Source organism: Triturus cristatus, chromosome 4_1 (genome assembly GCF_964204655.1).
Source record: "Triturus cristatus chromosome 4_1, aTriCri1.1, whole genome shotgun sequence".
Lineage (NCBI taxonomy): Eukaryota > Metazoa > Chordata > Amphibia > Caudata > Salamandridae > Triturus > Triturus cristatus.
This window is the reverse complement of record NC_140585.1, coordinates 658,057,326-658,085,259: the sequence shown is the minus strand read 5'-3', so window position 1 is coordinate 658,085,259 and position 27,934 is coordinate 658,057,326. Positions and strand designations below refer to the sequence as shown.

At 47.0% G+C, this 27,934-nt stretch overlaps 1 protein-coding gene across 4 annotated transcripts in view; it reads right to left on the bottom strand.

Moving 5' to 3' along the window:
- ZCRB1 (zinc finger CCHC-type and RNA binding motif containing 1) overlaps positions 1-27,934 on the bottom strand; it is a 211,793-nt gene that overhangs the window by 85,469 nt on the left and 98,390 nt on the right. For all 4 annotated transcript variants that reach the window (XM_085653067.1, XM_085653068.1, XM_085653070.1 and 1 more), the window contains 2 exons: positions 17,339-17,450; positions 17,143-17,250 (listed from right to left, as the gene is read on the bottom strand). In XM_085653067.1, coding sequence (XP_085509193.1) covers positions 17,143-17,250; positions 17,339-17,450 — 220 coding nt within the window. The remainder of the gene's footprint in view (positions 1-17,142; positions 17,251-17,338; positions 17,451-27,934) is intronic.

Sequence of the window (27,934 nt, the reverse complement as noted above, 5' to 3'; positions counted from 1 at the left end):
ACTGGATAGTAGAGAAAAACATACAGTCACCATTCCAAGCCGGATTCCTACAGAAAATGGGAACAATTGACCAGGGTTTTAGATTTATTCTGCTTTACTGGAAGGTGGTGGTATTGGGTAAGGGGAGCCTATATGTTGCTTTTGTAGACCTGAAGTCAGTATTCGACCTTGTGCCCTGTGGAAAGCTTTAGGTGGTTTTGAGAGACATGGGGATGCCTCTGGAGAACCTTGCATTGGTTATTCCCCTTCATGATGATAACTTTGCCACGGTGCAATAGGGCAATCAAGGCCAAGTCACCAACCCCATTATTGTCAATAGGGGAGTCCGGCAAGGCTGTGTCCTGGCCCCCATATTATTTTCCCTTCATATCAACCAAGTTGTGGACTTCTTAGCTAGGATCCCAGCTGATGCTCCTTCGCTAGAGAATATGAAGATCGCCACACTTCTCTTTGCGGATGATACACTCCGTGTTTCTAAAACTCCCAAGGGGCTTCAGATGCTATTAAACCAATTCAAGCCTTTCTGCGACGAAAGGGGACTCGAAATAAACACCACTAAAACAAAACGTGTGATGCTAAACCCACATAAATCCTTTAAAGGATGCTTAACTTTAAACAACACTTGTTTAGAGAGGGTTTGTAGCTTCTAATATTTGGGCATAACATTGGCAGAAGGTATGACCTGGAAGCAACATATGACTAAAACTAATTTAAAATGTAAACAGATAGTTGGAGCTCTGAAAAAGGAACACTCTTGCTCATATACCAAACCGGTTGCCCCAGCCCTAGACATCTATAAAAGCAAAGCAGTAAGCAGTGCCCTTTATGAGGCGGAGCTGTGGGGCTTCGAGAAAGTGGATGACCTCATAGCAAGAGAGCATAGGCACCATAGGAATTTAGTTTCCCTCCCACCTAGTACTCCACTACTCCCTCTTAAACTAGATATGGGGGTTAAATCACTAAACGATTTAGCCAAATTACGTCCTCTTCTTTTTTGGCAGGGATTGATTTCGGCCACCGAATTGTCCCCGTATGCCACAGCGCTAGAAGAAGTTTGCACTCTTGATACATCTAAGAAAATAGGCTCGATAAGGAACAACAATATTCTACTTAAGAACATTGGGATAAAAGGAGACTGTACCTATCGTTTGGACCTCCCCACAAAAAAACAACTAAAATCTATGTATTGGGATTGGGTATTTGAGATTGAGTCAAGGAATAGCAAATTAGGATGATTAACAGGGAAATTCCTAGATTTTAAACTGTTGCGATTCCTGGATCTCATTCGGGTGCCGGCAGATAGAAAGCTATACATCAAATTTAGACATGGCACAATTCCTTTGAATGCGTTTACTAGTTCATGGCTCTGCAATGCTGCAAGTAACAAGGGTTGTCCCTGCTGTTGTGCCCCAACAGAAACTATAGGCAATGCTTTCTTTGGCTGTCCAGCATACTCAGTCCCTAGAAGCAGATGGCTTACTCCTATTTGCAAATCGCTGGAAACTAGAAAGCATAGTGTGGCACTGTGCATTTTAAAATCCGATGCAAGACCTTGGTTTGCTTGTGCAATTGCTAAATTCCTAGGCCATATGTAGGGAATCAGAACGAAGGTACAATCTGAATCTCCTATTTTGTCGATTTGATATAATGTGATTCCCCTTATTCTATCCAGTAAACATCAAACCAAATTGCCTTTCAAAGTAGACAATGTATAGCTTTTTAATAGTGGAAGTATTTTAATCTGTTTTATTCAAATGATGAATCTAAATTGGTATAGTTCTTATTTATTGTAATTGATTCGTAAAATGTGAATATGTTTTAATACATTGTTTAATGAAATCAATTAATTTTGTATACATAAACTTTATAAATCCATGTATAAGCACTTTGCACTTTCAAGGTTTGCCGACCGAAATAATGTTTATTGATGAAGATGATGATGAGTATGCTGTTCAACCAGGACGGAGGCCATTCACTGGATGTTGAAATTTCATAAATAAGATTGACAGTAAGGGTGCTCATGGACTGGATAACTGTTTGAAAACCTTAGAGAGTATCATATTGGGACCTTACTCTTGGTGAGTTCCTCCAGCACTCTACAACAGTACAAACAAGCATTTGCAATGCAATAGGTCTCGCATTTACAAGAGTTTGAGCTATTGGCATTGTAAATGACAATGCCTTTTATTTACGTGTAGTTTTTAAAACAGATGAATAAAAAGCTTTGTCATTTACAATGCAAACCGCTCCAACTCTCAAATGCGAGGCCTATTGCATTTCAAATGTATTTGGCACCTGTGCTATAAAAATAAACAAAAAGGGTTAGGAGACCGTGCTGGTCACAGTATAATTTACATTGTTGTCATTGTAATCCACCACTTCCACTAAGACACAGTTCCATGCATTTGCCACTTTTTCTCTGAAAACATAACTTCTACTATAACCCTATAGTCTCTGGCCTCTAGGTCTAATTGGATTCCCAGAGTAGTTTAAAAAAAATTAATGACAGGTGAGTAACTGGTCCTTTCACCAGCTCCTACCCACCCTAGCTCGGCTCTCAGACTATGTATCTGAGAAGCATTACACAAGGGGAGGTTTTACAGCAGCACACCCAACATGATAAATTGTTCTAGTGTTTTTAAAGACTGCCAGCTGAGCTGCATCACATATAATGAATACATAAATAATGCTACAGCGGGGAGAGTAGGAAAGGTCAGTGAAATGATGGATGAGCTTGGACCCCGTGGCATCACACCCAGTGGACTGTGGACATGCAGGGACCCCAGGTCATGAGAAGGCTCTGGTGACCTAGCACGGTCCTCGCTGCAAAGGCACATAACACGTGTGTCAGAAGCAGGGGCAGATGCGCAGCAGTCATTTGTTCGAGCTCTCCAAAGGCCTGCGTGTCCTCTTAACAACACAAGCATTTGCAATGCAATAGGTCTTGCATTACTGAAAGAATGAGCTATTGGCTTTGCAAATAATAATGCAACACCAATAACTCAAACTTTTAGTAATGCAAGACCTATTGCATTGCAAATGCTTGTTTAAACAAGCATACACAAAACAGACAATACAACGTTAAACAGGCACAAACATATACTACGCGGTGACTGGTGACACAGCTGTGGTAGCTGGCGCACAGTAGATGGAACCTCTGCACAACACGCATAAAGACACACACTAACACACACACACTTACACACTAACACACACACACACTTAGAGTAACCGAACATCTTTCCAACTCCTCCATGGCACATTTACAGAGATCTCTCTCACACGACAAGTCTGTCATTAAATGCAGCCAACAGATAGAATAAAGATATCACTGCTGAAATTAAAGAATGAACTGCAAAACCCAGTCTGTTTCCTGCAGATCGCATGCTCTACCTAAAAAATTGCCACGTGTCCTACCATTGTCGCTCTCAAACTCACTCCGAGTCTGAGACTACGAAACGGCCGCCTCACATTTTGTGCCAGGTAGGGTAGTTCATTCCAACCACCGCCACCCGTCTCGATCTTAACGTGCCCAACTGCTTACCACAGCCTCCTATCCAAATCACAAGATTGGCCACCAGCTTCTTCTGCCAGCCCTGGTCCAAGCATGACACATTGAATTGTGCCTGGCAGTAGTCCACCACTGCATTCCACACCAATGTGTCCACTAATGCCACCCCAACAATAATGCATCCACAACCGTTAACTTCTAATGTCACCACAAACCCCACTATAAGAAGGCGCTACCCAGAACCGTAGAACTACCTTTGACTACCTCTCTCAATCTGCCAAAGCCAATTTATACTTATCACTCGCACATCCACAGTATGCCCATCGCCTAACCCCCCCCCCCCCAATCCTTAAAGTGGGAACATCGCTGATAAGCAAAACCCCAGTTTTTGCTCACCCCTGACTTCCCACGAACGCACCTACCTCTCACAGGGTTAAAGTGCTCATTAGACTGTGCCTCCCAAGCCTCTTACCTTGATCATCAGCCTGTCGATGTTGTTTTCTTGAGACATCCTCCGCTCTCCCTCCTGAAGCGCCTGGTAAGACCCGGGGAGCGTTGTATCGCAGAAGGTACTTACGGGGGGCGCAGGCGAGTCTGGCGTCCCTCCAGGGCAGGCCCTGCACCACCCCGGGCCAGTAGATGGGCGTTCTTCCCGGCAGCTCAGCCAGGGGCTTGGGATAGCAGCCCACAGCGCCAATGGGACTGAAGTAGAGGCCGGAGTGCGGCGGCGGGGGGCTGAGGCTGGCGAAGCGGGGCAGGACAGCCAGCAGCCTCCCGGGGCCGGCGCCCCCGGGCTCAGGGCGGACAGACAGGAGAGCGCGGGGCAGCTCGAATGTCGTTTAAAGTGCGGCGTGTCTGCCGGTTGCTGCAGTGGGTGGTGCGGGGACCCATGCTTGAGGGGCCCCGGTGTGGCGAGGGGCAGGTGGTACTGGAGGCAGGCGACAAGGAGGAGGGCGACGGACTGCCAAGGCAGCGGGTAGAGCGGAGTCTTCATCTCGGCAAGGCTGTGCAGGGCGGCCAGGGGAGGGCTGCCCAGGAGGAAGGCGCTCTGATCGTATCGAACATTGCCTGCGTGACCCTCATATTAAAGCAGACTTCGATGACGTATTTGCTCGGCTTCTGCCAAAAGGTTTCTTGTCTTTATGAGGCCATGTGTTTGGCCCCATAAAGATAAGAAACCTTTTGCAACAAACGTAATTCAGGCGAGTCCGTTCAAGTGGGACGGCTCAAAAAGCCAAGCAAATACGGCATGCACAGCTCTGTTCCAATGGCTGGCCACCGTTTACCATAAACGTTGACGCCAGCCAATGGAACAGAGGGGCGGGGCTTAAAGCCCCTTACAGAAATCACCCATTAACACTAAATCTCGCCAGCGAGACTGCGCATGCGCGCAGCCTACGCCAGGCGAGACCTAAAAATGGACAAAGGCACAGGGGACCTAGAGTGCAGATTGTCTCCGGGAATAGACAAATAAGAAAATGTAAAATAAATTACATTGGAATTATTAGAGGCTACAAAAAACTAAGTAAACATGTTATAGGCAATTATATACAACACAACAATATTAGGGCAGAGGCCAAACTTGTAAACTTCTTGACTGGATAGTAAACTGGAGTAACAAAGATCACAACCATCAGTGGCAAACAGGGAAACACAGACTGAACAAACAAGAAAGTCACAGAATACTACAGAAAACCTATACAAGTGGGTCCACCAGTAGGGCAGGAAACAAAGCTCGTTTAGAGAAGTGGAACACAAAATGTTAAATAAACCCATAGATGAGGACTATAAAAGATGGGCAGTTAAAAAGGTGATATTAGGAGACGATGGACTACCTATTGAATTTAACAAATGTGAAATATACCTATTGGCAGCGCCATTACAGGTATGGTTTAATGAGGCATATGTAACTGAGCACTAACAGGTTCCAAGAGACCAGCCATAACTGCGGTACTCCCTAAGGAGGGAAAGTATGTGTTAGAATATAGTTCAATGGGCCCTGAAGGCTGTTTTTAATTCATGTGGCATAGAACTGCCCTGAAGTTCAAAGCTTAAGAAGAAAAAATACTTCTATAATATCAAAGATTGTGGCCCATAATGTTGTGTGCTCCCCATTGGTGTTTCTGCTAGGGTACATAGCAGATGCTCCCAGATAGGTGAGGAAGAGAGCAGCGGTATTGTTACAGCTAGCAAAGTGTCAAGTAGCGGTGGGGTGGATGAAGGGTACAACTCCACAAATTAAGAGATGGCTGTTTTACCATAGCATGATACACTGTGAACCCTGAAATGTTTCCTACTCTCCAGGCCTAGAGATACAAGGGCCCCGCTCAAGAGATCCATACAAGACAGAGAGAACAGGTTGCTTTATACATGCACATATCAGTGCTTGGCGGAAGGATATTGAAGGGGATTTTTTCATTGAAGGGTGGTAGATAGCAGTGTCAGGTAATGTGTTTAGAAAAGGAATGTTTCAACACTGCTTTTCTTGCAGAAAGCAAAAGACGTCTGCCAGTGTAGATGTATGTGTATTAAATGGTTGTTGTTATTAAGTGATGCATCATAATAAGATTGCCCCGATTATAAATTTTCTTTTTTTGTTTTTAACCTTTAATTTTCTTTTTTTTTTACAAACAGTAAAATTAATATAGGCAGAGCTTGTCAGGAAAAAGTTTATGGTAGTGTAAGATCCACAACAAAGTGCAAAGTTATAAGAAACAGTACATGGTCACTATCGACGTTACCAGTAATCCGACAACACTGAGCTTGACATGCGAACATAAGAATATCAACAAGCGTCCTCTTCAGCTGAACATCCACTAGTATCTGAGTCATGCTGATCACTCAAGTACATCTCAGGGTTTAAAAACACATGACATAGCTCCCTTCAAGCTCCAAGATCCTCTTCTAGCTTCTCATCCCTCCTACTAGTTTTCATATGAGCCTCCTCCGTCAGGGACCACTCACGCACATCCCTCATCCAATCATCCAGAGAGGGGGAATGCTTCCCCATCCAGGTTATCGCCACCCTGCACTTAGCTAGGACTAGGAGGAGTTGTAATCATTTATACTCCAATTTCCATTTCTTGGGCTGTGTAACATGTCCACGCAAACAATGCCGCGGGGTTGTCTGTACCCTAAACCTGTACCCCTTCTCACTGACTCCACCACATGGGTCCAGAAGCAGTGTACCTCAGGGCAGCCCCATGCCAGGTGCATAAAATCTGCCCCGTAGCACCGCACCTTGGGCACGCATCCGAGCGTGCATGGTTGATGCGGCTCAGGCCCATCGGGGTCATAAATGTGCAATGTAAGTAGTTGAAATATATCAACTTGAAGCGCGCATTGCAAGACACTGTGCGCGTGAGTGTGCTTATTGCTTTCCACTTTGAGTCAGGCAGGGGGGCCATCAGGTCTCCGTCCCATGCCGAGCTGGTCCTAGGTGGAGGGCCTGCAGTGTCTGATCTTATAGCATTATACAGGTGGGAAACAAGTGGACGACCAGAGCCACGGGTAAGCATTATGTCCAGCGTTTGCGTTGTTGGCGGGACATTTGGATATGAGTCACGTTGCTTTGGCCAGGTCTGACAGTCCGGCATCCTGGAGGAACTGGCCCGACCCAGCCCAAAACAGTTACAAGCCTGCTCATAGGAGATGAACGTTTTGTTTGGTACAGATCCACCAACACCTGACAACCCCCTCCTTCCATGCTTGAAATGACATCCCATCCATCATTTTCCACACAGGTGAAAGTATCCATATGGGGAGCTCCCTATGGGATGGCACATGTTTTAGTATGAGTTCTACAAAAGATTGCCATGTTTTAGCAGTCTGACCACATAGGGCAGGTCACCGGAGACACCAGCACCCTCCATCAGAGCTGTTTGGAGTCTATCCGGCTGTACTCGTCCCCTCAGAAGTCTTTTTTCCCCAGTTGTCCCTCTTGTCCGGCCACCAGGCTGCATGTTGCAACTGAGCTGCATAGTAGTATAAATCCATCTTGGGGGCTTCGAGTCATCCCCCTTCTCATACTGCCGTGTCAATGTATGCATGGCTACTCTACTAAGACATCCTGCCCAGAATAGAGAGAGCAGCACTGAGTTCAGTTGCTAAAATACATGCATGGGAATGTTACACAACGAGTTCTGGAGCGTGTTTAGGCAACGCGAAAGTACCACTATCTTAGAGACCGCCAGCCTACCCAGAAGGCAGAGCAGTAGGGAGTTCCAAAAAGCCACTGATCCCTAGAGCACTTCCACCACCCTGGACACACTGAGGTGCAGAGACTGCGAGTTGTCGTGCGTCACCTGTACTCCCAGGTGTCTGAAATGCCCCGTTTCCCATCTTAGTCCAAGGCTCAGAAGCTGCTTCAGCAGCAACGGTGACATTTCAGCCAGAGGAAAGAGCAGAGACTTGTGCTTATTTAGCCGCATACCGGAGTACACTCCGAGGTCTTCCAGGAGCTGTAATAGTATAGGTATCGAGTCACAAGGGGAGGAGATATAGAACAGGGCATCATCCACGTATAGTGAGATTACCTGTGGGCTCCCTCCAAAATGTATGCCCCACCCATCGAGGTCTCTATGTGCCCAAAATGCGAGGGACTCAATGGCCAGCGCAAAGAGCAGCAGTGATAGCAGGCAGCCCTGGCACTCTCCCCGCCCCAGTGTCCACATCTCCGACCGGCATGGGCCCACCCGCTCCCGAGCACTCGGGTCAGTGTAAAGAAGTTTGACCCATTTGCAAAACCACGAGCCGAAACCAGAGGACCTCAATACTTCCTGTAAATAGCCCCAGTCAACAGTGTCCGACGATTTCTCGAGGACCACGGCCACTAGTGCCAGTTCCTCGTTCAAGCCCTGAACTTCGTGCATAATGTGTTAAACGCCTTATGTTCATGCCCGTGTTGCGTCGGGTACGATCAAGAGGGGCATATATGGAGACAGACGCCTAGACAATACTTTACACACTATTTTGACATCGGAATTGATCATGGTTTATGGATCCTATGCTGCTGGGCCCCGATCGCCACCCCCCCCTTTACAAGAGCATACAAATCTCCCCCTCCCGCATGGATGGAGGTAAACCTCAAAGGCCTCCTCATACACCTGTAACAGAGGTTGGAACAGCAATTCCGAGTAGGTTTGATAAAATGCCAGTGGAAACTCATCCCCCTGCGGCTTGGATCTGGGGTGCTCCCGCATCGCCTCGAGAACCTCATCTAGGGTCAGCCCTGCGTTGCCCCGATTATAATTTGCACGCAATTACAATTGTGAATAAATTCACTAAAAGAAATCATATTGCTCTCTATATCAATGAGTAATGTTAACAACAAAGTCCTAGGGAACCATTCTGGCAGGAGATTGTCTAAAATTTTGATTAAAATAAACTTGCAGGATTTACTGAAGGTAGACAGAAGGGTCTTCCTTATTCTGGAGCAAATGAAGAAAAATCTGATCCCCATGCACTGGCCAGCGTAGACACACATACAGCTTTAGAGCTTTTGACACCAGGAGCTTGAAAAATGATCTATGTCCGTTTGGGGCTCATTTATATGATGGTCTCTATTGCTAAATAATGGTGCTGAAACAGCACAATTTTGGTACATTGGGAGATGCAGAGAAATACCAGACCGTAGTGCTTACTGTCCCCTCTGACATTTGATCTTGCCCGGAAACCTCTATGGAGAAGACTAAAATATAGACATGGTAGTAAAGTGGGTTTCTGTTGCAGATCCCCCAACCCCACTTTTTGGTTGGCTTTTGATGCAACATTGACTGTAGAGTACTGGGTACCTGCAAGTCAGGTTCCCAGTACAAGTATTCCTTCTCTAAACTGTACCACGATTGGCACAACTTGAGACACCCAGTAAGTCCCTAATAAATGGCTCCTTTGTACCTAGGGCATTGGGACTGAAGAGGGTCCCCAAGGGACCCTCACCAAGGCCATGCCACTACCACTGCCGCTTGCATGCCTTGGTGCTCTGAGAAACTACAAAGTCGACATGGCACACTGCCTGTGTGCCATGTCCAGCAGTACTGCCTAAGGTATAGGTAAGTCACCCCTCTAGCAGGCCATTCAAACTATAAGGCAGGGTGCACTATATCTCAAGTGTAGGCAATAGTTAAGTAGATTACTTAATATTGTAAGTGCCATAGAGAGTACATGGGCTGGAAACTCGACAACCCAAGTACCCCAGCACCAGGATGGCTTCACTGAACCCAGTAGTGTTTGGTACAAAACAACTCCTCTTAATAAACCCGCACTGATGCCAGTGTTGGATTTATTAAAACCTTCACTGAGGGCACCTCAGAGGTGCCCCCTGAAAACCTACCAACCCTGATGTGGTCTCTGACTGGTTTTAGGCAGCCTGCCACCATCCAGACATGTTTCTGGACCCCTGGGTCAAGAGCCCCTGCTCGAGGCCAGAAACAAATCCCATCCTGGGTGGAGGTGCGACACCTCCTCCCCCAGGATGAGCACAGTGCTTGAGGGGGGAAGCTTTAAAGGCCTGCGGCCTTTGTAATGCGACCCAAGCCTTAGCTGCTAGCAGCAGATGGCTGCCCACGGTTCAAACCCCAACTTTAGGTGGGAGAATTGGCAGGAAAATCAAGATAGAGTAGGAGGTATGCCCTCTTTCTCCAACTCCACCCCTCAGGTGCTGGAGGTGAAGTTAAGCACATTTGTCAGTGCCCACCATCTTACAAATGGTAGGACTTATCTAATCAGGGCTAGAGCTATACTCCACCCCCCACAGCAGGATGGCATAATAGTGCGTGTAGACACCCCAGGTTAGAAGCACATTGGCCCCTACCTTTACTTCCCTGTAACGCCCCTAAATCTAGTATTTAGGTGGCTCCCCCTGACCCTGAAATCGATTTCGATGACCTATGAAGAAGAGCTGTGCAGCAGCAAAGACTGAAGACACCAACTGACTTGGCCCCAGTCCTACCAGCCTGTCTGCAGCCCTCAAAGACCCTGCTGAAGAAGAGCAACCCACCCCGCAGACTAGCGACCGCCAGAGCGTTGGAAGAACTTCCTGTCTTCAACAAATACTCCAAATCTCCAGTGGACAGCAGACCTGTTGAGAAGAAACCAACTCCAAAGACAAAGAACTCTGTCCTGAGGAACAGCGAAACCGCCTTCGGACACACCTCTGCATCCAATGCCCACGGTTCGAGTCCAAGTGGCTCACCGGTCCTGCGAAGGATTCCCAGCGCTTTTGAGCCAGAGTCCACCATGGGTTGACCCCTGCTGAACTCCACCTTGACAACTGTAGCCTCAACTTGAAGACTGCCCCCTACCCGCAACCTGCCCGGAAAGCTGTTTCCCGACGCCAAAGGACACCCCTGCGCCCGAAGCCCCTGGGCCTTGGGGAGCGGGACCAACGGTGCCCTATATCCCCTAGCACATCTACTTACCTGGGCAGCTGTGGGTTTCCTTTTACAGCACAAAATAACATTGGGTCTGAGTATGCACAAAAACAAGCTGAAAGTTGTCAGGCTTATGTCTCATCAGATCTCCTCGGGGGAGAGATCCCTTTCAGGACGAATATCCTCACACACCTATGGAGGCATGCTTCATCATATGGGTTTCTTCTCACAGTGGGAACACCTAGTCCCACTGAGAGCTACAACTTCCTCAATGTGAAGCAGGAGCTCTGGGATGTTTTAAGGGTAGCGCAACACTACTAAGGATGCTAAAATCCCATATGTATGAGGTCTGGTCGGATGAGGACGCAGCACAATAGAGTAGAGACGTGAGTAAAGATAGTGAGTTAAAACTACCTAGTGTGAACAAAATCAAACCTTTATGCACTTACTCGCACTGGTAGGAATAAAAAGCAGTGCAGCAAGCAGTATAAATTATAAACTGCTAGGTATAAAAAACGGTCGACATGTTTCAGCCAAAGTGATCTGTGTAAGTATCTAGGCTTTCTTCAGGACCACTAAACAAATAATGCTGCTGCTAATAAAGGGAAAGAAAAGAATATACAGAACCAGTAATCCTATGTTTCGTTTGTTAGGGTATTACTGGAACTATCTGCAAATGTGAGACAAAAAGGGTTGAGGAAAACAAATACGACAAGTCAATCAAACATGAATATCAGTGCGTGTCCATTTACAAGGATTAAATATATATCCTTCCAAAAGCGTATGGTTGCTCATAGATGTTTATGTTAAGAAGGATTTTCTTTATTTCATACTAATATCACTTACCCAAGGGTATAGGATAGATAGCCACACAAAGCTCAGGGAAGGTGGCCCGCTCTGTAAAATATAGAAATAAGACCTTGCGTCGCGCATCGTGGGAACTCAATGTGGACACTGATCTGTGAACCTGTGTATTCGTGAGTCCAACACGAGTGGACTTGGTTCAGTGTATGGGAACTTTAAAAAAGACATTCATCAGTATACCAACAGGGTGGTTTTAATTCCTATTGTCTCAGTGTTCAAAACAGTTCTTGTTACAATACGTTCTAATTAAAAGTGGATCTTACTCAAGGTTGTTAAGGTAAGGAGCGCTTACACACGACCTAGTCACAAAGATGTGCACCGAGTAAAAATGCACAAATTGTCTGCTAGAATTAGTCTAAAGGCCAATGTGAAGCTATGCAGGCTGACTCACACACAGTTGTGTTCGCTGTTGAATGTCAGATTTTGGTGGATTGGTACACTAGCGTCAGCCAATAGGGCTAACTGCTAGCGTGTGTCTCAAGGCTAGTTTTAAAAAACACAAACAGGTAAGAAGCTAAGCAGTTGACCCTGAGCGTAGCGTTACTGAAACTCATTAGGTTCTTTAAACAACTAGTGTGGGGGCAAATTGGATCCCTTCCAGCAAACCACTCACCTCTCCGTCGGTACCCCATCGTGGTACAGGAGCTGTAGCCGGAGGTAACCGACGGCGAGGCATGGAGGGTTTTAAATAGTATTGATTCGGCGTTGTAGGTCCTTCGCGCGAGGACCTCTAGGTCGCTGTCAGGGAGGCCTGTCTGATTATTGCACAAGCACAACGCGCATGCGCGCTGGAGTCTAGAGGACGCATATTGCGCATGTGTGCTAGCAGTCCACTTGTTCTGTGCAACTTTTTATGTCAAAAAGTATAACTTTATTAAGCACCCAAAACTGGCGCTAATGAAGGATTCAGCTGACCATTAGACACGCAAAAAGAAAACCTTTCATATTTTACATAGTGCGTGTGTTGAACGAGACTCTGGAGCTTTGTCTGGAATTGGTCATTGGTCTAGGAGTGAATCACTTCATCACTATATAGTGTAGCCTGATCGCAACATGGTAGTCTTGCCAGGCAATTTGCACAGGCCCAACGTGCATGCGCCCTGGAGTATAGAGGACGCGTATTGCGCATGTGCGCTAGCAGTCCACTTGTTCTGTGCAACTTCTTATGTCAAAAAGTATAACTTTATTAGACACCCAGATTTGGCGCAAATGCAGGATTAAGCTGACCATTAGTCACGCAAAAAGAGAACCTTTCATATTTTACATAGTGCGTGTGTTGAACCAGACTCTGGAGCTTTGCCTGGAATTGGTGTTTGGTCTAACAGTGAATCGCTTCATCACTATATAGCCTGATCGCAACATGGTAAAGCTGCCAGGCAAGCTGCTATTGTCAGTTAGGAACGTGAAAGCATGTTATAGACAACGTTCTTCATAGAGTAATTCTCACTATTATATATGATGTATGTAAATGAGTTCCTCATTATGAATGACCAACTGATCTAGTGTGACATTCTATGAAAATAAGCCAATTATAATTCAACAACTGATCTGATGTTATGGTAGTGTATGTTTGAAGGCTAGTAGTAGGTATGTCCAGATATGATCGCCACGATATAGGTGTCTTGTACACCCAGTGTGTGCATGAATCTCACAGAGCAAGCCAAGGAATCTCATCATTAAGTCCAGTGGTGTCACTCTTGAGCCTGTATACCCAGCTTTGTTCCCTGGCCTGAGCCAGCAGCCTTTCTAGAAAGTCGATCTCCCCCATTGGTTTGCATTGGGCGTCCGACGCTGAATTGGCACTTTGCACTCGGCCGTCCCTGTGCCGTTGAGGGTGTAAGTTTGGTGCCACCTTGTGCCCCCCCATACTTACCTTAGCTCCAGGAGCTCAGCCTTGCGTACCGCTTTACTCACCTGTGAACAGCGCGACTTAGAGTACTCCTAGTCTCCATTGATTAACATTAGGCGTACGACCTCGAATATGACCTCTGCACCCGGCCGCCCCTGTGCCACTGGTGGTGCACTCTTGGTACTTATTTGACCCTGCCTGGTGTTGACTGAAGACCACGAAGACTGAAATTGTAACTCGAGTGCTTATCTGCAAAAACAGCATTCTAGTTTTCCCTCAATAGGGTAACATTGCAAAGCCTGAAAATTGCACTAAGTGCCCACTTTTTAAAGTGTAAAGTATTTTTTCCTGGAAAACGTTCTTACCTTTTTGGCGAACTCGTGCCACCGCCATGCACAGTTTTCTCATCAACAATTTTACAGCAGATGTTGCACTGATATTATCGATGAGCTCATGAGTGATGTAATATATGGGGTCATTAGCAGTGTATGGTAGGGCGCGAGTTATAGTTACCATAGGGCACGAGTTTGTTTTCTGACATAACTAACTATGACTTATGAATTTCTGTGGTTTTGGGTCTGTAAATTCTGAGCTTCACTATAATGTCCCTATAACCTTTTTCTTGTGAATTTCCAAGGTTTCTTCAATTCTATTTCCTAACTATAATGTCACTGTAACCTATGGATTTTTCAGTGAACTTCTCCGCTTTTTTGTTTTGTTTTTTTAACGCAGCAGAGGGTTGGCCACAGGGCCTGCGCCCCACCTCCCACAAGCAGCCAATCCTGCTGCGCGCAAGGCCACGTTGGAAACAGGGCCTGCAGGCAAGCCCCGTGCATGCAGTGAACCCCATGCTGCAGATGGCACGCCCCCACTCCCTGGGCTGATATCAGCCCCGGGGACTCCATCGCCCAGGGCCCAGCCAGTAACGGGATGATGCCCTGGAGCCCACCCAGGGCACCCACTTCCTTTTTGTTGGAAGCCACGAGGGAGCCCCAATGCCTCTGCCGGCCCCAGCCGGCTCCCCACCTCCAGCAGGGGGCAAGAAAAAGGGTGGGGTCCCAAAACGCTGATTTCCCATGTTTAATCCCATAGGAATTTTCAGGCAATGATACAGAAGAAACAGACCAAATGAATTACACCAAATATGTCAGAATGTTAGAACTTCAGTCAGAAAGCATGCTTTTCGTTATCTGGTGTAACTCTATTCAGCTGTTTTTGAGAAATTTGCATTTAAAGAGGTTCTCAGGGTGGCCATGGAGTGGGTAAAAAGATAGTGCTACATGACGGTTGGTTTACAGCATTCCTGCTGAAACTTCAGTTTAATAAATGGGGTCCACGGATTGGCCCAGGGAGCATTTTTTCCCCTGGGCCATTTTGGTACTCGGTGCCTAAAGGTTTGATTGACTGGTCACAACTAGAAACAAAATGCTTCGCCTGCCACACTGAGAACAGGGGAATGGCCGCAGGGGCAGCAACAAAGGGCAGTCGCAGCACAACAGACCATAGAGTGAGGAGGCAGGGTAATGCACAATGAGAAGCAGTCCACGCTGTGTTGACAGTGGAGGGCAGTGGCAGCTCAATGGACCGCAGAGGGAGAGGGCGGGTACATGCACACGCAGAACAAGGAGGAGGACAGGCGCTGCAACAGGGGGCAGTGGCAGCACAGGGCAGTGGCAGCAAAAGACCAGGGAGGGATGCATTAAGGGCACGCACATAGAGAACTGGGGCAAGGGGGAGTGGGAGGGTCAGCCACGGAGGGCAGTGCAATACAATGGACCAAAGAAAGAAGGGGCAGGGGCACACTCAATGAGGGCAGGTGAATGAAGAGCAAGGTGTGCAACGGAGGGCATTAGCAGCACAATGGACCTAGGAGGGCAGGGGCATTAACACGGAGAACGGAGGGTAGGGTCAGCAAGCAGACTAGGAAGGACAGGTGGGAGAGGCAGTTCCAGCACCCAAAAAATACAGAGGGCAGGGGCACACACAGATTACAGAGGGGGCAGGGTCAGAAAGCTGCCCACAGGGGGCAGGAGGGAGTTAACGATAAATTGTACCACTTACCATGCACTGCTTATGATCTCACCTATTACTTCACTCATGACATATTAAATTACACCGCTGATAATATCATCCAAGTTACTGCTTCTCAAAATAATCTATAATCCCCTAGAGTATTTTAGAAAACATAGGACGTAAGGGGCCCATAGAGTATTTTAGAAAACATAGGACGTAAGGGGCCCACAAACATATGCAGCATAGATTGACTGTATAGTATAAAGGAACCCTGGCTCTAATTCCATCTCAATATGCATTCATTTGAAACATGGATAACTGCAAGCAACACTGTAGGTGAAGGTCTCATATAACCAAAGGGACTTAGTCCGATACAGTACAACCCTTATCCAAGCTCATCTGGTGCCATCATAATAAGACTACGAAAACGTGAAAGGAGCAGCTCAAATCGGCAAATGCAGGACATTCGTAGACCAGATTATGTATATTGGCAGGAAATAACTAAAGAAAATATATAATGCTTCAAGAAAGAAAAGGAATATGTATAGTAAGAATAGGCAATCGGTATTTAAAATAAAGATTGGCAGTTATTCGTGATGCAAGATCACACATCTAAAACAGGCTCTGCATGAACGATATGCCATTGTACCAAATGACATATGTGAAGAAGATTAACATCAGATGTATAACCAAAGTCTTGAATGCTACAAGGCTCAGAAAGCTTGGCTTATGTAATAGTCCTTGCTTCTTCAACTTAGGTTATTATTGACATCTAAAAAAATGTTTTGCTGTGCATGCCAACTTATTTTCACAGCACACTTTACATAAAACAGCAGTTTCTTAAGAGGTCAGTCAGAACTCCGTACCATTGAATATGTTCAACACAAACTAATCTACTCTGAGAGGTGGGAATAATAATATAAAAACAGTGGCACTGAGTTTTCATGCCAGGAAAAGGCTACAGCACCACTTTGCACAAAAGTGATGAATCAGAATATTTCTCTTTCTGAGGTAACGGTTGGCTTTTCTAAAGCATTGCGATCCCCTTCGTATCAATACTGAAAGTATGTTAAAATAACATAATTACATGAAAAATCTAGTGGCTACAGTATAGTCCCGTTTATATAAATTCTCTAATGTTTGCAGAGTACTAATTTGGTTGGACAGAAGATTTTCAAAGGCTGCACAAATTAAAAATTGGGCACAAAATATTCTAATTGAGCAACTGAAAAACACCACAAAGATCTTATTTGTATAGTATGAAGAGATTACATTAAAGCCACTCAAGACAACAGTAAATTATTCCATGGTATCAAAGCAGCAGAATCAGCTAAATCGATCACACGTGAAAGGGATGAGGGTCATTTTGCAAGCCAGACTTGATGTTCTATGAAATACTACACAAATTCACAATTAAAAAATTGTAAAATCAAAAAGGCAGACGAGACACAAATGTCTTTAAGGTCAATAATGAAACAAAATCGTACTCATGAATCAGGTATAGTAAGAGCCAACTAGTTAGAAAATGTGCTCACCCCGCATTCATAACATTTCGTCTTGTCGTAATAGTCGCGCCTCCGGATAAACTCTGCCGCTCTTCCATTATCCACAGCAATGCTTGCTTTTAAAACTCTGCCAAATAACTGCAACAACACGCCAAATTGATCATCCATACTGTAATGCAGGTCAGGAAGGATATATCTGAAGGTGGTACATTACACAGTAACTTACCTCCTTGTTATTGAGTGCTCGAACACAGTTCTGTGCAGATTCTTTATCCAAAAATAAGACAAAGGCGACACCCTTACTTTTCCTAGTTTCTCTGTCCTTCAATACAGTAACTCTAAGAAACAAAAAAAAAATAGGTATGTAAAGCTAATCAAAGAGGTAATACTGCACAGCTACAGATGGAGGGGTTTCCTCTCAGTTCTCTTTGTGGAATGGAAGCCGGATGTGTTACAATACTTTTGTAAAAAATACTCAAATAAATGTACATAACTAATCTAGTGTGTGTCAAAAGCACCATAATAAATGATACATGAGCAGGTGCATATCATTATGGTAAAATCAAACAATAAGCAATGCAACTGCAATTAGGTTAAAGTTAAGCCAATGCATTAAGACCACTTTAAAAGAAAGGGACCAGAACGAAAGTGGACTCTTGCACCCAGCTGTTTTTTCTTCTGATTTCGAATGAATACAAAAGCTCTACTCAGGTACACAAAAACAAAATAATAAGTGAAAAGTTCCCGGATTATACTACAAAGATTTTTTTATGCAGACAGCAAGATCCTTGCCAAAATGCTATCCATTAGTGTGTAATGGGTACTTAAAAACAGAATTGCAGGCAGATAAGGGGTCAGACATTTTGCAGATTAGACTTTCAAACCCATGGAAATCAAAGCCATAATTAAGGAATTACACAGTTTCAGTTTGGGATTGAAACAGCATTTAAATAAATGAAGGGTTTGGCTTTTATAAACCAAATGTTAGAATGTATGTGTTAATTTCAATTGGGAGCTTGCAATATTTGCTCTGGTCGATGTTGGTGGTGACACTAAGGTCAGCGAAGATTTTAAGGGAAATGTAAATGACAGATTGCCACGTCTATAATAAGGAGGAGAGAAAACATACACATTTGCAAATATGAGCAATGCCATATTGTTTTAGACATTGCTTCCTTGCTGGACTGTGTTAAATCACAGTTGTAAATAAAGGTTTCTTCGCTTCGGACATATGTAGCCTTACTTTCATACTTGGCTACACTAAATAATGATTTTTAATTGGCTAGCTCTGTGTCTGGAACTCACTTTCCTTGTATTTTTTTCTCAGTCTTTCGCACTCTTTACCCGAGAAAGCTATGCACCAGCAACCATATCAGAATTTCAGTTTCAGACGTGTATATTCAATTCGCTGCTAGAACATAGAAGTTTATTAAAAAACACACTTGAGAAAATAGAGCCGTTTAGCAATGGATGCTTATAGTTATGAAGAAAACACTCAAAACTTTGGACTGAGATATCACACGTTGCTTATCTTTGCTTAATAAACATGCTCAGACTTCAAGAAAGTGTGTGAGCAGTTCCTTCTTCCTCAGAAGAATCACACATAGCAATGCTATCGCCATGATTATGGGTAAAAGTTAGTGTTTTCCTTTGTAGCCATTTTTAAGGTAATGGGGGGGGGCGCTACAAACGTCAATAAATGCATACTATGCTAGAGATAAAAAGTAAAAGTCTGTCAGTGCAAGAGAGATTGTGAGTGTTCCTAGAATTCTGTAATTTCCAATTAATGCAATTAGGGGTGATGGGGAAGGCATTCAGATAAATCACAAAGAAATGTCAGAGGAGTAGGAAATAGCATGGGGAGCTGGTTGAATGAATCTTTTGAGTTTGTCTAATCAACATTATTTACTCCTAGAAGATGAACTGCAATCAATTGAATCTACATTCAGCTTGTAAATCAGAAAAAATGTCAAACATTTCGGGATAGCGTTTGTGTGCACAAATCGCACTTTCGGATTAGGAAACTCATCATAAAAGTTAAATATTTCCAGACCAAACAGATGTCATGGCACCCGGTTTGGGTTTATATTCTGGGTTAAATGAAATGAAATGGGGAGGAGCCAAGATGGCGACCGGGACGGCAGCGTAGGCTCCCGGCTCCGTGAACCTCCACATCCCGCACAGATATCCTGCATGTGATCCTCAGCCTGCGCTACATGCCCGTGTTGGTGATTGAGAGCGGCAACCGATCGTGTGATCCTGAAGTTTCTGGCGGCGGTACCACCTGAGAAATGTTCATTTGAAGTTTGCGGCCTGTGCAGCCCTGGAGCCGGGACCTCGGGTGGACAACATGGCCGGGCGGCAGTTCAACAACAGCGGCCATTGGTGACCGGGTGGAGTCGGAATACCGAAGCGGAGCGAATATTGGCCTGAATCTCGCTGTGGTCGCTCCTACCATCGAGCGTGGCGTAGCGGGTGCATACCCGGGGTGACGATTCCAGGGTCTTTCGGCGATTGCCTGGGCCCTCGCCAGTGAACTGATCTGACGCGGCCTGTGGCTCGTCCCGATTTGCGCGGGCTGCTCCCGGTTTTCGCGGGCACTGGCCCAGGAGGAGAACGACTGTTACCTGTGACCACACACTGGATGCATATTTTGCCTGCCTCCGGAACCCTGTTTGCAGTGCCATGGAACTTGATGCGCTTGTGCCTGAGTCCCGGTTCCCATCTGGGGTGGCCCTGCCCTGCGGCCATCTTGATGGGATGGACTCTATCATCCTGTACATTGGGTCACAGCAAGATTGGGAGTGTGTGGCGCAGAGGAGCGTAGCGGAGCGAGCGCAGGGGGCTGTGCTGGGGTACGGTGACCTTCTCGACGCTCTCGGAGCCCTTCATTTCACCCTGGTTCACGGCGCCCGGGTATTGGGGAGGAAGCTGGATGGTATTGCGTCAGCGTCGGAACAGTTGCGGTCTGCCTGTCCCCAGGTACACAAGGATCTGCTTCACCCTACACAGGAGGAAAGTAACGTGACCGCCTCTGTGAATAAGGGACAGCTGGAAATTTCGGACACTGTGGCAGCGGGTGGTCGGCTGGCTGTGGGGTCGGCCTGGTCCGGAGATTTTGGACTTGAGCAGAAGGTGGTGACTTTGTCCCATGCGCGGCCTCCGGCGACCCGGGCGATCTTCCCGCAGCGGTCGCTTGCTCTGGCTGATTCCTCCTTCCTGGACCTTGTGTGCGGCGCAGGCCCTGGGGCAGTACTGGGAAAGGTGATCTTCCATGACGATGACTGTGTTGGTGTTCAGAGACATTCTCCCTACATGTGTGTGTCCCTTCCTGGTCTTCTTTGGACGCTCCTCTTCCTTGTAACTTTGGACATGATAATGGGTCGCTGGGTATGCATTGGTGGATTTGCAAAGCGTGGCCAAGGATAAGGCTGATCCTTCAGAGGTTGTCATTTAATAGGCGGGCGGGCTTGGGGGTTGTGTGCTCTCACGGCATAACTAATAGTGTAGTCTGTGAATAATGCTCCCCATTTCTCTTAGACATGGTCGAATTTTGGTTGTTTATTGTTTGTTTTGGGGAGGAATATATTGTGCGGGAGGGAGAAGCCAGGGGCATGATTGAAGGCCCTCCTCCAGTTTATTACTACTCTCTCCCCTTCTCTGTTAGGGGGGGTTTCCTCTCTTTCCCCTTTTTCTCTGTTTCTTCTATATTTCGGGTCTGGTTCTGGGGCGACAGGCACACTGCGGGGGGGGGGGGGGGCCGTAGTCATCTGCAGAGGTGCAGGGTGGGGGGTTGGGGGAGGGGCTTCTTTAGTCCTTTACTTTGTTCCTATGGCCTCCTTTTTCTTTTCTTATTCTTCTTTGTCTTTCTTTTCTGGGGTCAGTACGGTAGGTTTCCTTCGTTGCCAATCATTGTTTTTATTTGTGCATCAATTTCCGTGATGTCTTCTGGGTCCTAGGGCAGGGGACTGCAGGCGCAAACGGCTCGTGACATTCCTCCACATCCTGAACCTCCTGTTTCAGCGCCAGTGACTTGATAGCTTGCTGTTCATTGTTGACGTTCACTACTCTGCCTGCCATTTTTCGCTGCTGAGAACTTGATTGGCACCTGATCCTTCTATCCCTTATTGTAAAATGAAAACCTTTTATATCCTGGTTTCCCCTTTGGGCTGTTCACTGGACTAGAGTATACTAGCATGGAGAATCTGCTTCCCGAGGTGCTGCGTGTGATTAAAATTTGCTTGCTGTTACTTTAACTGCTTAGCGGCCGGCCCCGAGGGTTGTAGGCCCATACTTGTCTTTGGTTGCAATGTCAATAAAGGTTTTTCAAAAAAACAAAACAAAAAAAAAAAAATGAAATGAAATGAAAATGGGTGTTTATAAAGCGCACGGCTACTCACATGGAGTGTCCCAGCGCTAAACCATAACATAAAAAGCTCCACCCAACCAACCAAAGTGCTATTGCTGAAACAACCATGTTTTTAGTTGTCTCCTAAAAAACAGCAAGTCTTGAGCCTGTCTCCTGTCTGAGATGCAAAGGCAGATTGTTCCACAGGCGTGCTGCTAAAACCTGAAAGGAACGTCCCCCTATCCGAGAGCGGGCAAACTTGGGGATAAGCATGAGGGACTGTCCTGAGGACCTTAAGACCAGTTGAGACCGATAACGTTGGATCCTCCTTCTCAGATAAACGGCACTGTACCATGGAATGCTCGATAGGCCAACACTAAAGCCTTAAACTGGATCCTCTTTCTAACCGGGAGCCAGTGCAATGCCTTCAGGTGGGGCGACATGTGCATTCTGGGATTTACCATAAGAATAGCTCTGGCTGCGGCGTTCTGGACAAACTGCAGCCGATTGGGCAGATATTCTAGTAACCCCAGATACAAGATATTTACATAGTCCAACCTGGATGTGATTAGGGCTTGCACTACGGTCTTTCGGTATTCAACCGGTAGTAGAGGAAGGACATTATTTACCATTCTTATCAATCCAAAACATGTGCCAGCAACGGTTTGGATTTGGGTCTTCATTCCTAAACTCGCGTCCAGCTTAACTCCTAAATTCTTTACCGTGCTGACTGGGACAGAGGGAGGGGACATGTCACGGGGCCACCATAGACTCCAGTCCTCCCATGGAGGGCAGCCAAAAAAAGATTATTTCGGGTTTTTCCGGTTTGCACTTAAGTTGGTTGAGTTGCATCCAAGAAAAGACCTCCGTTAGACATCTGTTAATCTCCATCCCTCTGAAGTTCGCCCCTTTGTCACACGTGAACAGCAGTTGTGTATCATCGGCGTAAGAAATAATCTTCGCTCCATGTGACTCTGCTAGGCGTGCAAGTGGGGCGATATAAATATTAAAGAGCGTTTGACTCAGAATGGCACCCTGCGGGATACCCACCAGCTTTGGAGGAATTGCGGCTGATAAGGCAGGGGACCAAATTTCCTGCGGCCGCTCATTCTGAAAGGAGGCGAACCATTTGTACACCGTGCCCCCAATACCACACTCCGCCAACCTATGCAGGAGCCGGTCATGGGGCACGGTGTCAAAGGCTGCGGACAGATCCAACAATATCACCACAGCACTGCCCCCTTTATCCATCGGAGTTTTAATAGTTTCAGAAACCTCCAGTAACACTGTTTCAGCGCTAAGGGAGGCTCTAAAGCCTGACTGACTGTCGTCGAGCACATGGTTTCCTTCCACATAGTCCGTTAGCACTGAATTGACGTACTTCTCGAGGACCTTTGAGAAGAAAGGCAACAGGGATATGGGCCTATAATTGGATGCAACTGCAGGGTCAGCTGTGGGTTTCTTTAGGAGAGGGAGGATTTTTGCCTTTTTCCGACAGCTGGGTACCGTTCCCTTTTTGAGTGAGATATTCAGAACTAAATTAACAGCAGGATTTATGGTCTCCGCAATGTTCTTCTATAATTTTGCGAGACACAGGTCAGAGGAAGATCCCGACTTCAGTGTTACCATGATGTCCAGTGATTTTTCTAAAGAAATGGGGGGAAATTGGGTAAGCGAATGACCAACCCCAGAAGGTGGGGGGCCCGCACCCCACGTCTCATCTGTTTCAGATGTGTCCATAGAGACAAATGATTGTTGTATGAAGCTGATGTTATCATGGAAGAAACTAGCCATCTGGTGGACACAACTGGAAGTGGGGATAAATGGCTTGCTCACTGCACTGGGTGATGAGAAATCTTTAACAATTTAAAAAATGTCTTTGATCTTATTAGCCGCACCCTTTATTTTGGAAGTAAATAATTTTTTATTTTCAGTGCGCGCATCATTAAAATAAGTTTTCAGAGCTTGCTTATAGATGGCTTTGTCCTTGGAATCAAACTTGGTTTGCCACACTCTCTCCAATCGTTTGCAGGCAGTCCTGCTTTTCCTTAGGGTTTCTGTAAACCATGGTGCGGAGGGGCGACCAGTTTTACCTTTACGAGTCGTGAGGGGTGCCAACTCGAAGGCCCGTTCTTCGAGCCACTTCTCCAAGCTAGGAGCGTCGATCTCAGGGTCGCCGCTAAAGGGAATCGGGTGCTGGCCTAGAGGTGTTCTCAGACTATCAGGAGTGACCTGGCTAAACGGTCTAAAAGTACAAGGGCAGGGTCTATCCCTAGATTGAGAATGGGGTAGAGTCCTAGAGATTTTAAAACTCAGAAGAAAATGATCCGACCACACCAATGGTCGTGGGGTATCTGTTTCCACACTAACGTTGGAAAATGTATGATCTAAAATATGACCCTTTTTCATGGGTAGAGAAATTAATGTAGGGGGACAACCCAAAAATCTCTAAAGTTCCAGCAGCCGTAAAGCCTACGAGTCAGAGGAATCATCCATATAAATAATAAAATCTCCTAGCAATAGGCAATGCCTATATTTGGTGGAAATTGAAGATGGCTTGACTAAGTGACTCAGCGAACTTGCCCCCCTGACTAGGTGGCCTATAGATAAGGATGCCAGCAATAGATTGATGGTCAGAAACAGTAAGCAGAAAACTCAGGCTTTCAGCACCCTCAATATCGTGCGCAGGTAGAATAGAGCATGAAAAATAATTTTTAAAGATTATGCCAATTCCGCCCCCTCTTTTTTTTTTTTTCTTTTTTTTTGTTCAAATCTGTTTTATTGAGTTTTTAACAGAGACATACAGAATAAAAAAAAAACGTACTTTCCCAGTGTTCACGCATGTTGCCTCATGTCAATCAGCTAATCGTGTTTTCATTACACGTCAGCTGAGCCCTTCAACATTCATGGCTCATTCGTCGCTCTGAATCGATTACATACACAACTTACAACTTACAGCTCCTTACATTAGTGCGATGTTTCATAGGTCGGTGCGCGGTTAGGCGCGAGAGTCCCCTAGGTACAGTCTTTCAGTTATTTCAACGTGGGTTGCAATACAAACAGTTTGGAATCATGACAATTATAAACAGCTAACCAACTCAACATAGACCGGTGTGAGCACCCTATTTACCCCCTTCCCCCCGCCCCTTCCCCCACCTCCCTTACCATGCATCACAGTATTTCAAATTGACTGTTATTAACTGGCAATAGCGACCACAGTTGTCTTCACAGATAGCTACACAAATCAACTCTCACGTGCTAACATCACGGGTGCACACGTTGAGAGGTTCTTGTATCTTCCCTCTGTCTCCGTCTTCCCCTTCAATCTAACCCCCTGATCACTCTTCCCCTGCGCTCTGCAGTGCCCGGATCAAGACCTCCCACTGGGCAGCTATGGGTTCTTTACGCAACCCCAACGTCTCCTCCCTCCCGATGGCCGCTCCCTCTGCTCTAGCCCACGCGAGCAGTGAATTTCTCCATGCCAGCGCGTGAGGCGGGTCCTGCGCCTTCCATCTCTTGGTGAGCAGTCTCTTAGCTACTATCATACCCAGGTCTATAAACCGGGACACTACCTTCGTGGCCGGAGTTCTGCGGAACAGGTGTAACAGATATACGGTCCACTCAAACGGTAGGGCACTGCCAGTGCACGCATGTAGTAACCTGCTGATTGTATGCCAGTACGTATGAAGTCGGCTACAGCTCCATAACATATGAACTATACCCACCCCCAACTCGGCGCATCTGGGACACCCCGCATCCGTACGGTGGAAATACATGTTGACTGCCTCTGGTGTGAGGTACGCCCTATGTATAATGAACAGCTGGATCTGCCTGAACCTCATATTTCTGGGTATGCGCACTGGGCTCCCCAACACTCACTCCCATTCCTTATCCTCCAGTGGCCTACCTATGTCAGCTTCCCACTTGTGTCTGAGAGATTCCAGCGCTATCGCTGCATGGGTGCGCAGCGACGCAGCGAACCAGCGGATCAGATGCCTACCACGTCCCAGAACGTGTAGGTATTGTATGGTGAGGTGCTGAGGAGGCTCCGTGGACACGTCCCCCCATTTCGTTGTCAGGGATGCAACAAGTGAGCGATGCAGAAGGAACTGTCCTGGGGGCAATCCCTCCTCCTCCATCAACTGATCATATGACCGAAGGGCACCATCACGGTACAGATCTCCCAGGGTGCATACATCAGCATCCCGCCAGTCCGTGAGCATGCGGGTGGTGAGTGTCCCCACCCCGCTTGGGGATCCCTCCAGCGGTAACGCCGGCGCATATGGGGTTAGAGCTCTGGTAAGAAATAGGCTTCTGCGGTAACATCTATACGCCACGCTCAGAAGAAGCGGCTCTGGCGTCGCTCGCCTGGCCGTCGGGTGAAAAAGCCCCAGGAGTCGCTCCAGTGAGTAAGGGGGTAGTGTTGAGGCCGTGTCCTCTCGGCCTCTATCCGCAAACCAGCGAGCAACCCATTGTAACTGAGCGGCTAGGTAGTAGTGCTCGAAGCAGGGTGCCGCAAGTCCCCCCTGGTCAGTCGGAAGGTACAATTTTGCTAGTGACAGCCTATGCCGGCTATTCCCCCAGATGAAGTCCCGAAGCGTTCTGGAGAACATGGCAAAAAATGCCGCAGGGACATACAATGGCAGGTTAGAAAAATAATACAGGAGTCTGGGCAGAACCACCATTTTAGATAATGCCACCCTGCCCGTGACCGTAAGTGGCAATGTGCCCCAGAACCGCATCTGCGACTTAATGGCTGTGAGAGCCCTGCCCAGATTTCCATCAAGAAGGTCAGACGGTTGGCGATATATCTGTACCCCCAGGTATCGAAAAGTGTCCCCTTTCCACATCACCCTTTCCCCATTGAGAGTGTAGCCCGGGTCCTGCCGTCCCTCCCCGAACGCATAAAGACAGGACTTGTTGGCATTTACCCGCAACCCTGACACAGCAGCGAAGTCCTGGAATATGTGGTCCAGCTGTGCTGGGATATTTTCGACATCCCTCACATATACTAGCAGATCATCTGCATACAATGACACTTGATGAACTGCGTCTCCCAATTGGATGCCGCCTCCCATCAATGTGCGCAGTGCCACCGCCAGGGTCTCAATCGCCAGCGCGAACAGGAGGGCGATAGCGGGCACCCCTGTCTAGTGAACCTGCAGACAGGCACGGTCTCCGACACGTACGGACCCAGGCGTACCCGAACCGAGGGATTCTTGTACAACAGGCCAACCATCTGCAAAAAGTCCAACCCCAGATTATATCGCTGCAACAATGTTGACAAGTACCCCCATTCCAAACTATCAAAGGCCTTTTCCAGGTCCAACATTAAGCAACCTGCCCTAGGCCGCTCATGGATGCTGTCCGTCGCCACCCTGAAAAATCTCCGCAGGTTCAATGACGTGGATCTCTTGGGAACAAACCCATTTTGATCCCTGTGGACCAGCGTTGCGACCACTGGCGCCAAACGGTCCGCTAGAGTTTTAGCCAGTATTTTATAATCTGCGTTGAGGAGTGCCAGCGGTCGGTAAGATCCCAAGGCCATTGGGTCTCGGCCAGGCTTCAACAGGGATACCAGATACGCCTCACGCATCGAGGGGGGTAGCGTATTTTCTTCCATCGCTACAGCGAAGAGAGCGTGCAATTGAGGCACTAGGGTCTCCCGGTAAGCTTTGTAAAATTCGGCCGGCAGGCCATCCGGTCCCGGCGTCTTCCCTGACGCCATGGACGCAATTGCCTCCCCTATCTCCTCCAGAGTGAGGGGCCGGTTAAGTTCCTCCTTTTGGGCAGCTGAGGTTGTGGGCAGCTGGAGCCGTTCAAGAAATGCCGCTATCTCGAGGTTCGCACCACTAATCCCGGACAGGTAAAGCCCTGCATAATGCTCTACCATGACCCTATGAATCTCCCGTTGTGTGCACACCATTTCTCCCTCGCGTGTATGCATGGCAGCAATCGGGGCTCGGGAATCGTCTTGTCTTAGCAACCAAGCAAGTAGGCGGCCCGCCCTGTCTGCTGTGGCATGTGTGTGGGCTGCGTAATTATGGCAACGTAAACGCTCCAGGAGCGCCACATGCCGCGTCCGTAGCTCCTCCAGGTAACCGGAGTGGCTGCCCCCACCCTCGCCCTCGCGTTCATGCTGCAACAGCTGGGATTCAAGGCAGGCAAGGTCCTTCGTTAACTGCCTCCGTATATTCCATGTGGCCCCCAAGCAATGTCCTCTGAGCATTGTTTTGAGGGCGTCCCATTCCACCAGTGCATTACTCGCAGTGCCCTCATTAAGCTCAAAGTATGCCAGTATGGCTGTTCCCAATGAGGAGCGGAATTCGGGATCCTCCAGCGCAGCTGGTTGGAGGCGCCATGTAGGGATAGGGGGGCGTTCCGCGTCCCATCGGAGCTGTATCCGCAGGGGGTTATGATCGGAGTGTGTTCGTCCCAAGTATTCCGAACACTCCACCAACGGCAGGAGGGAAC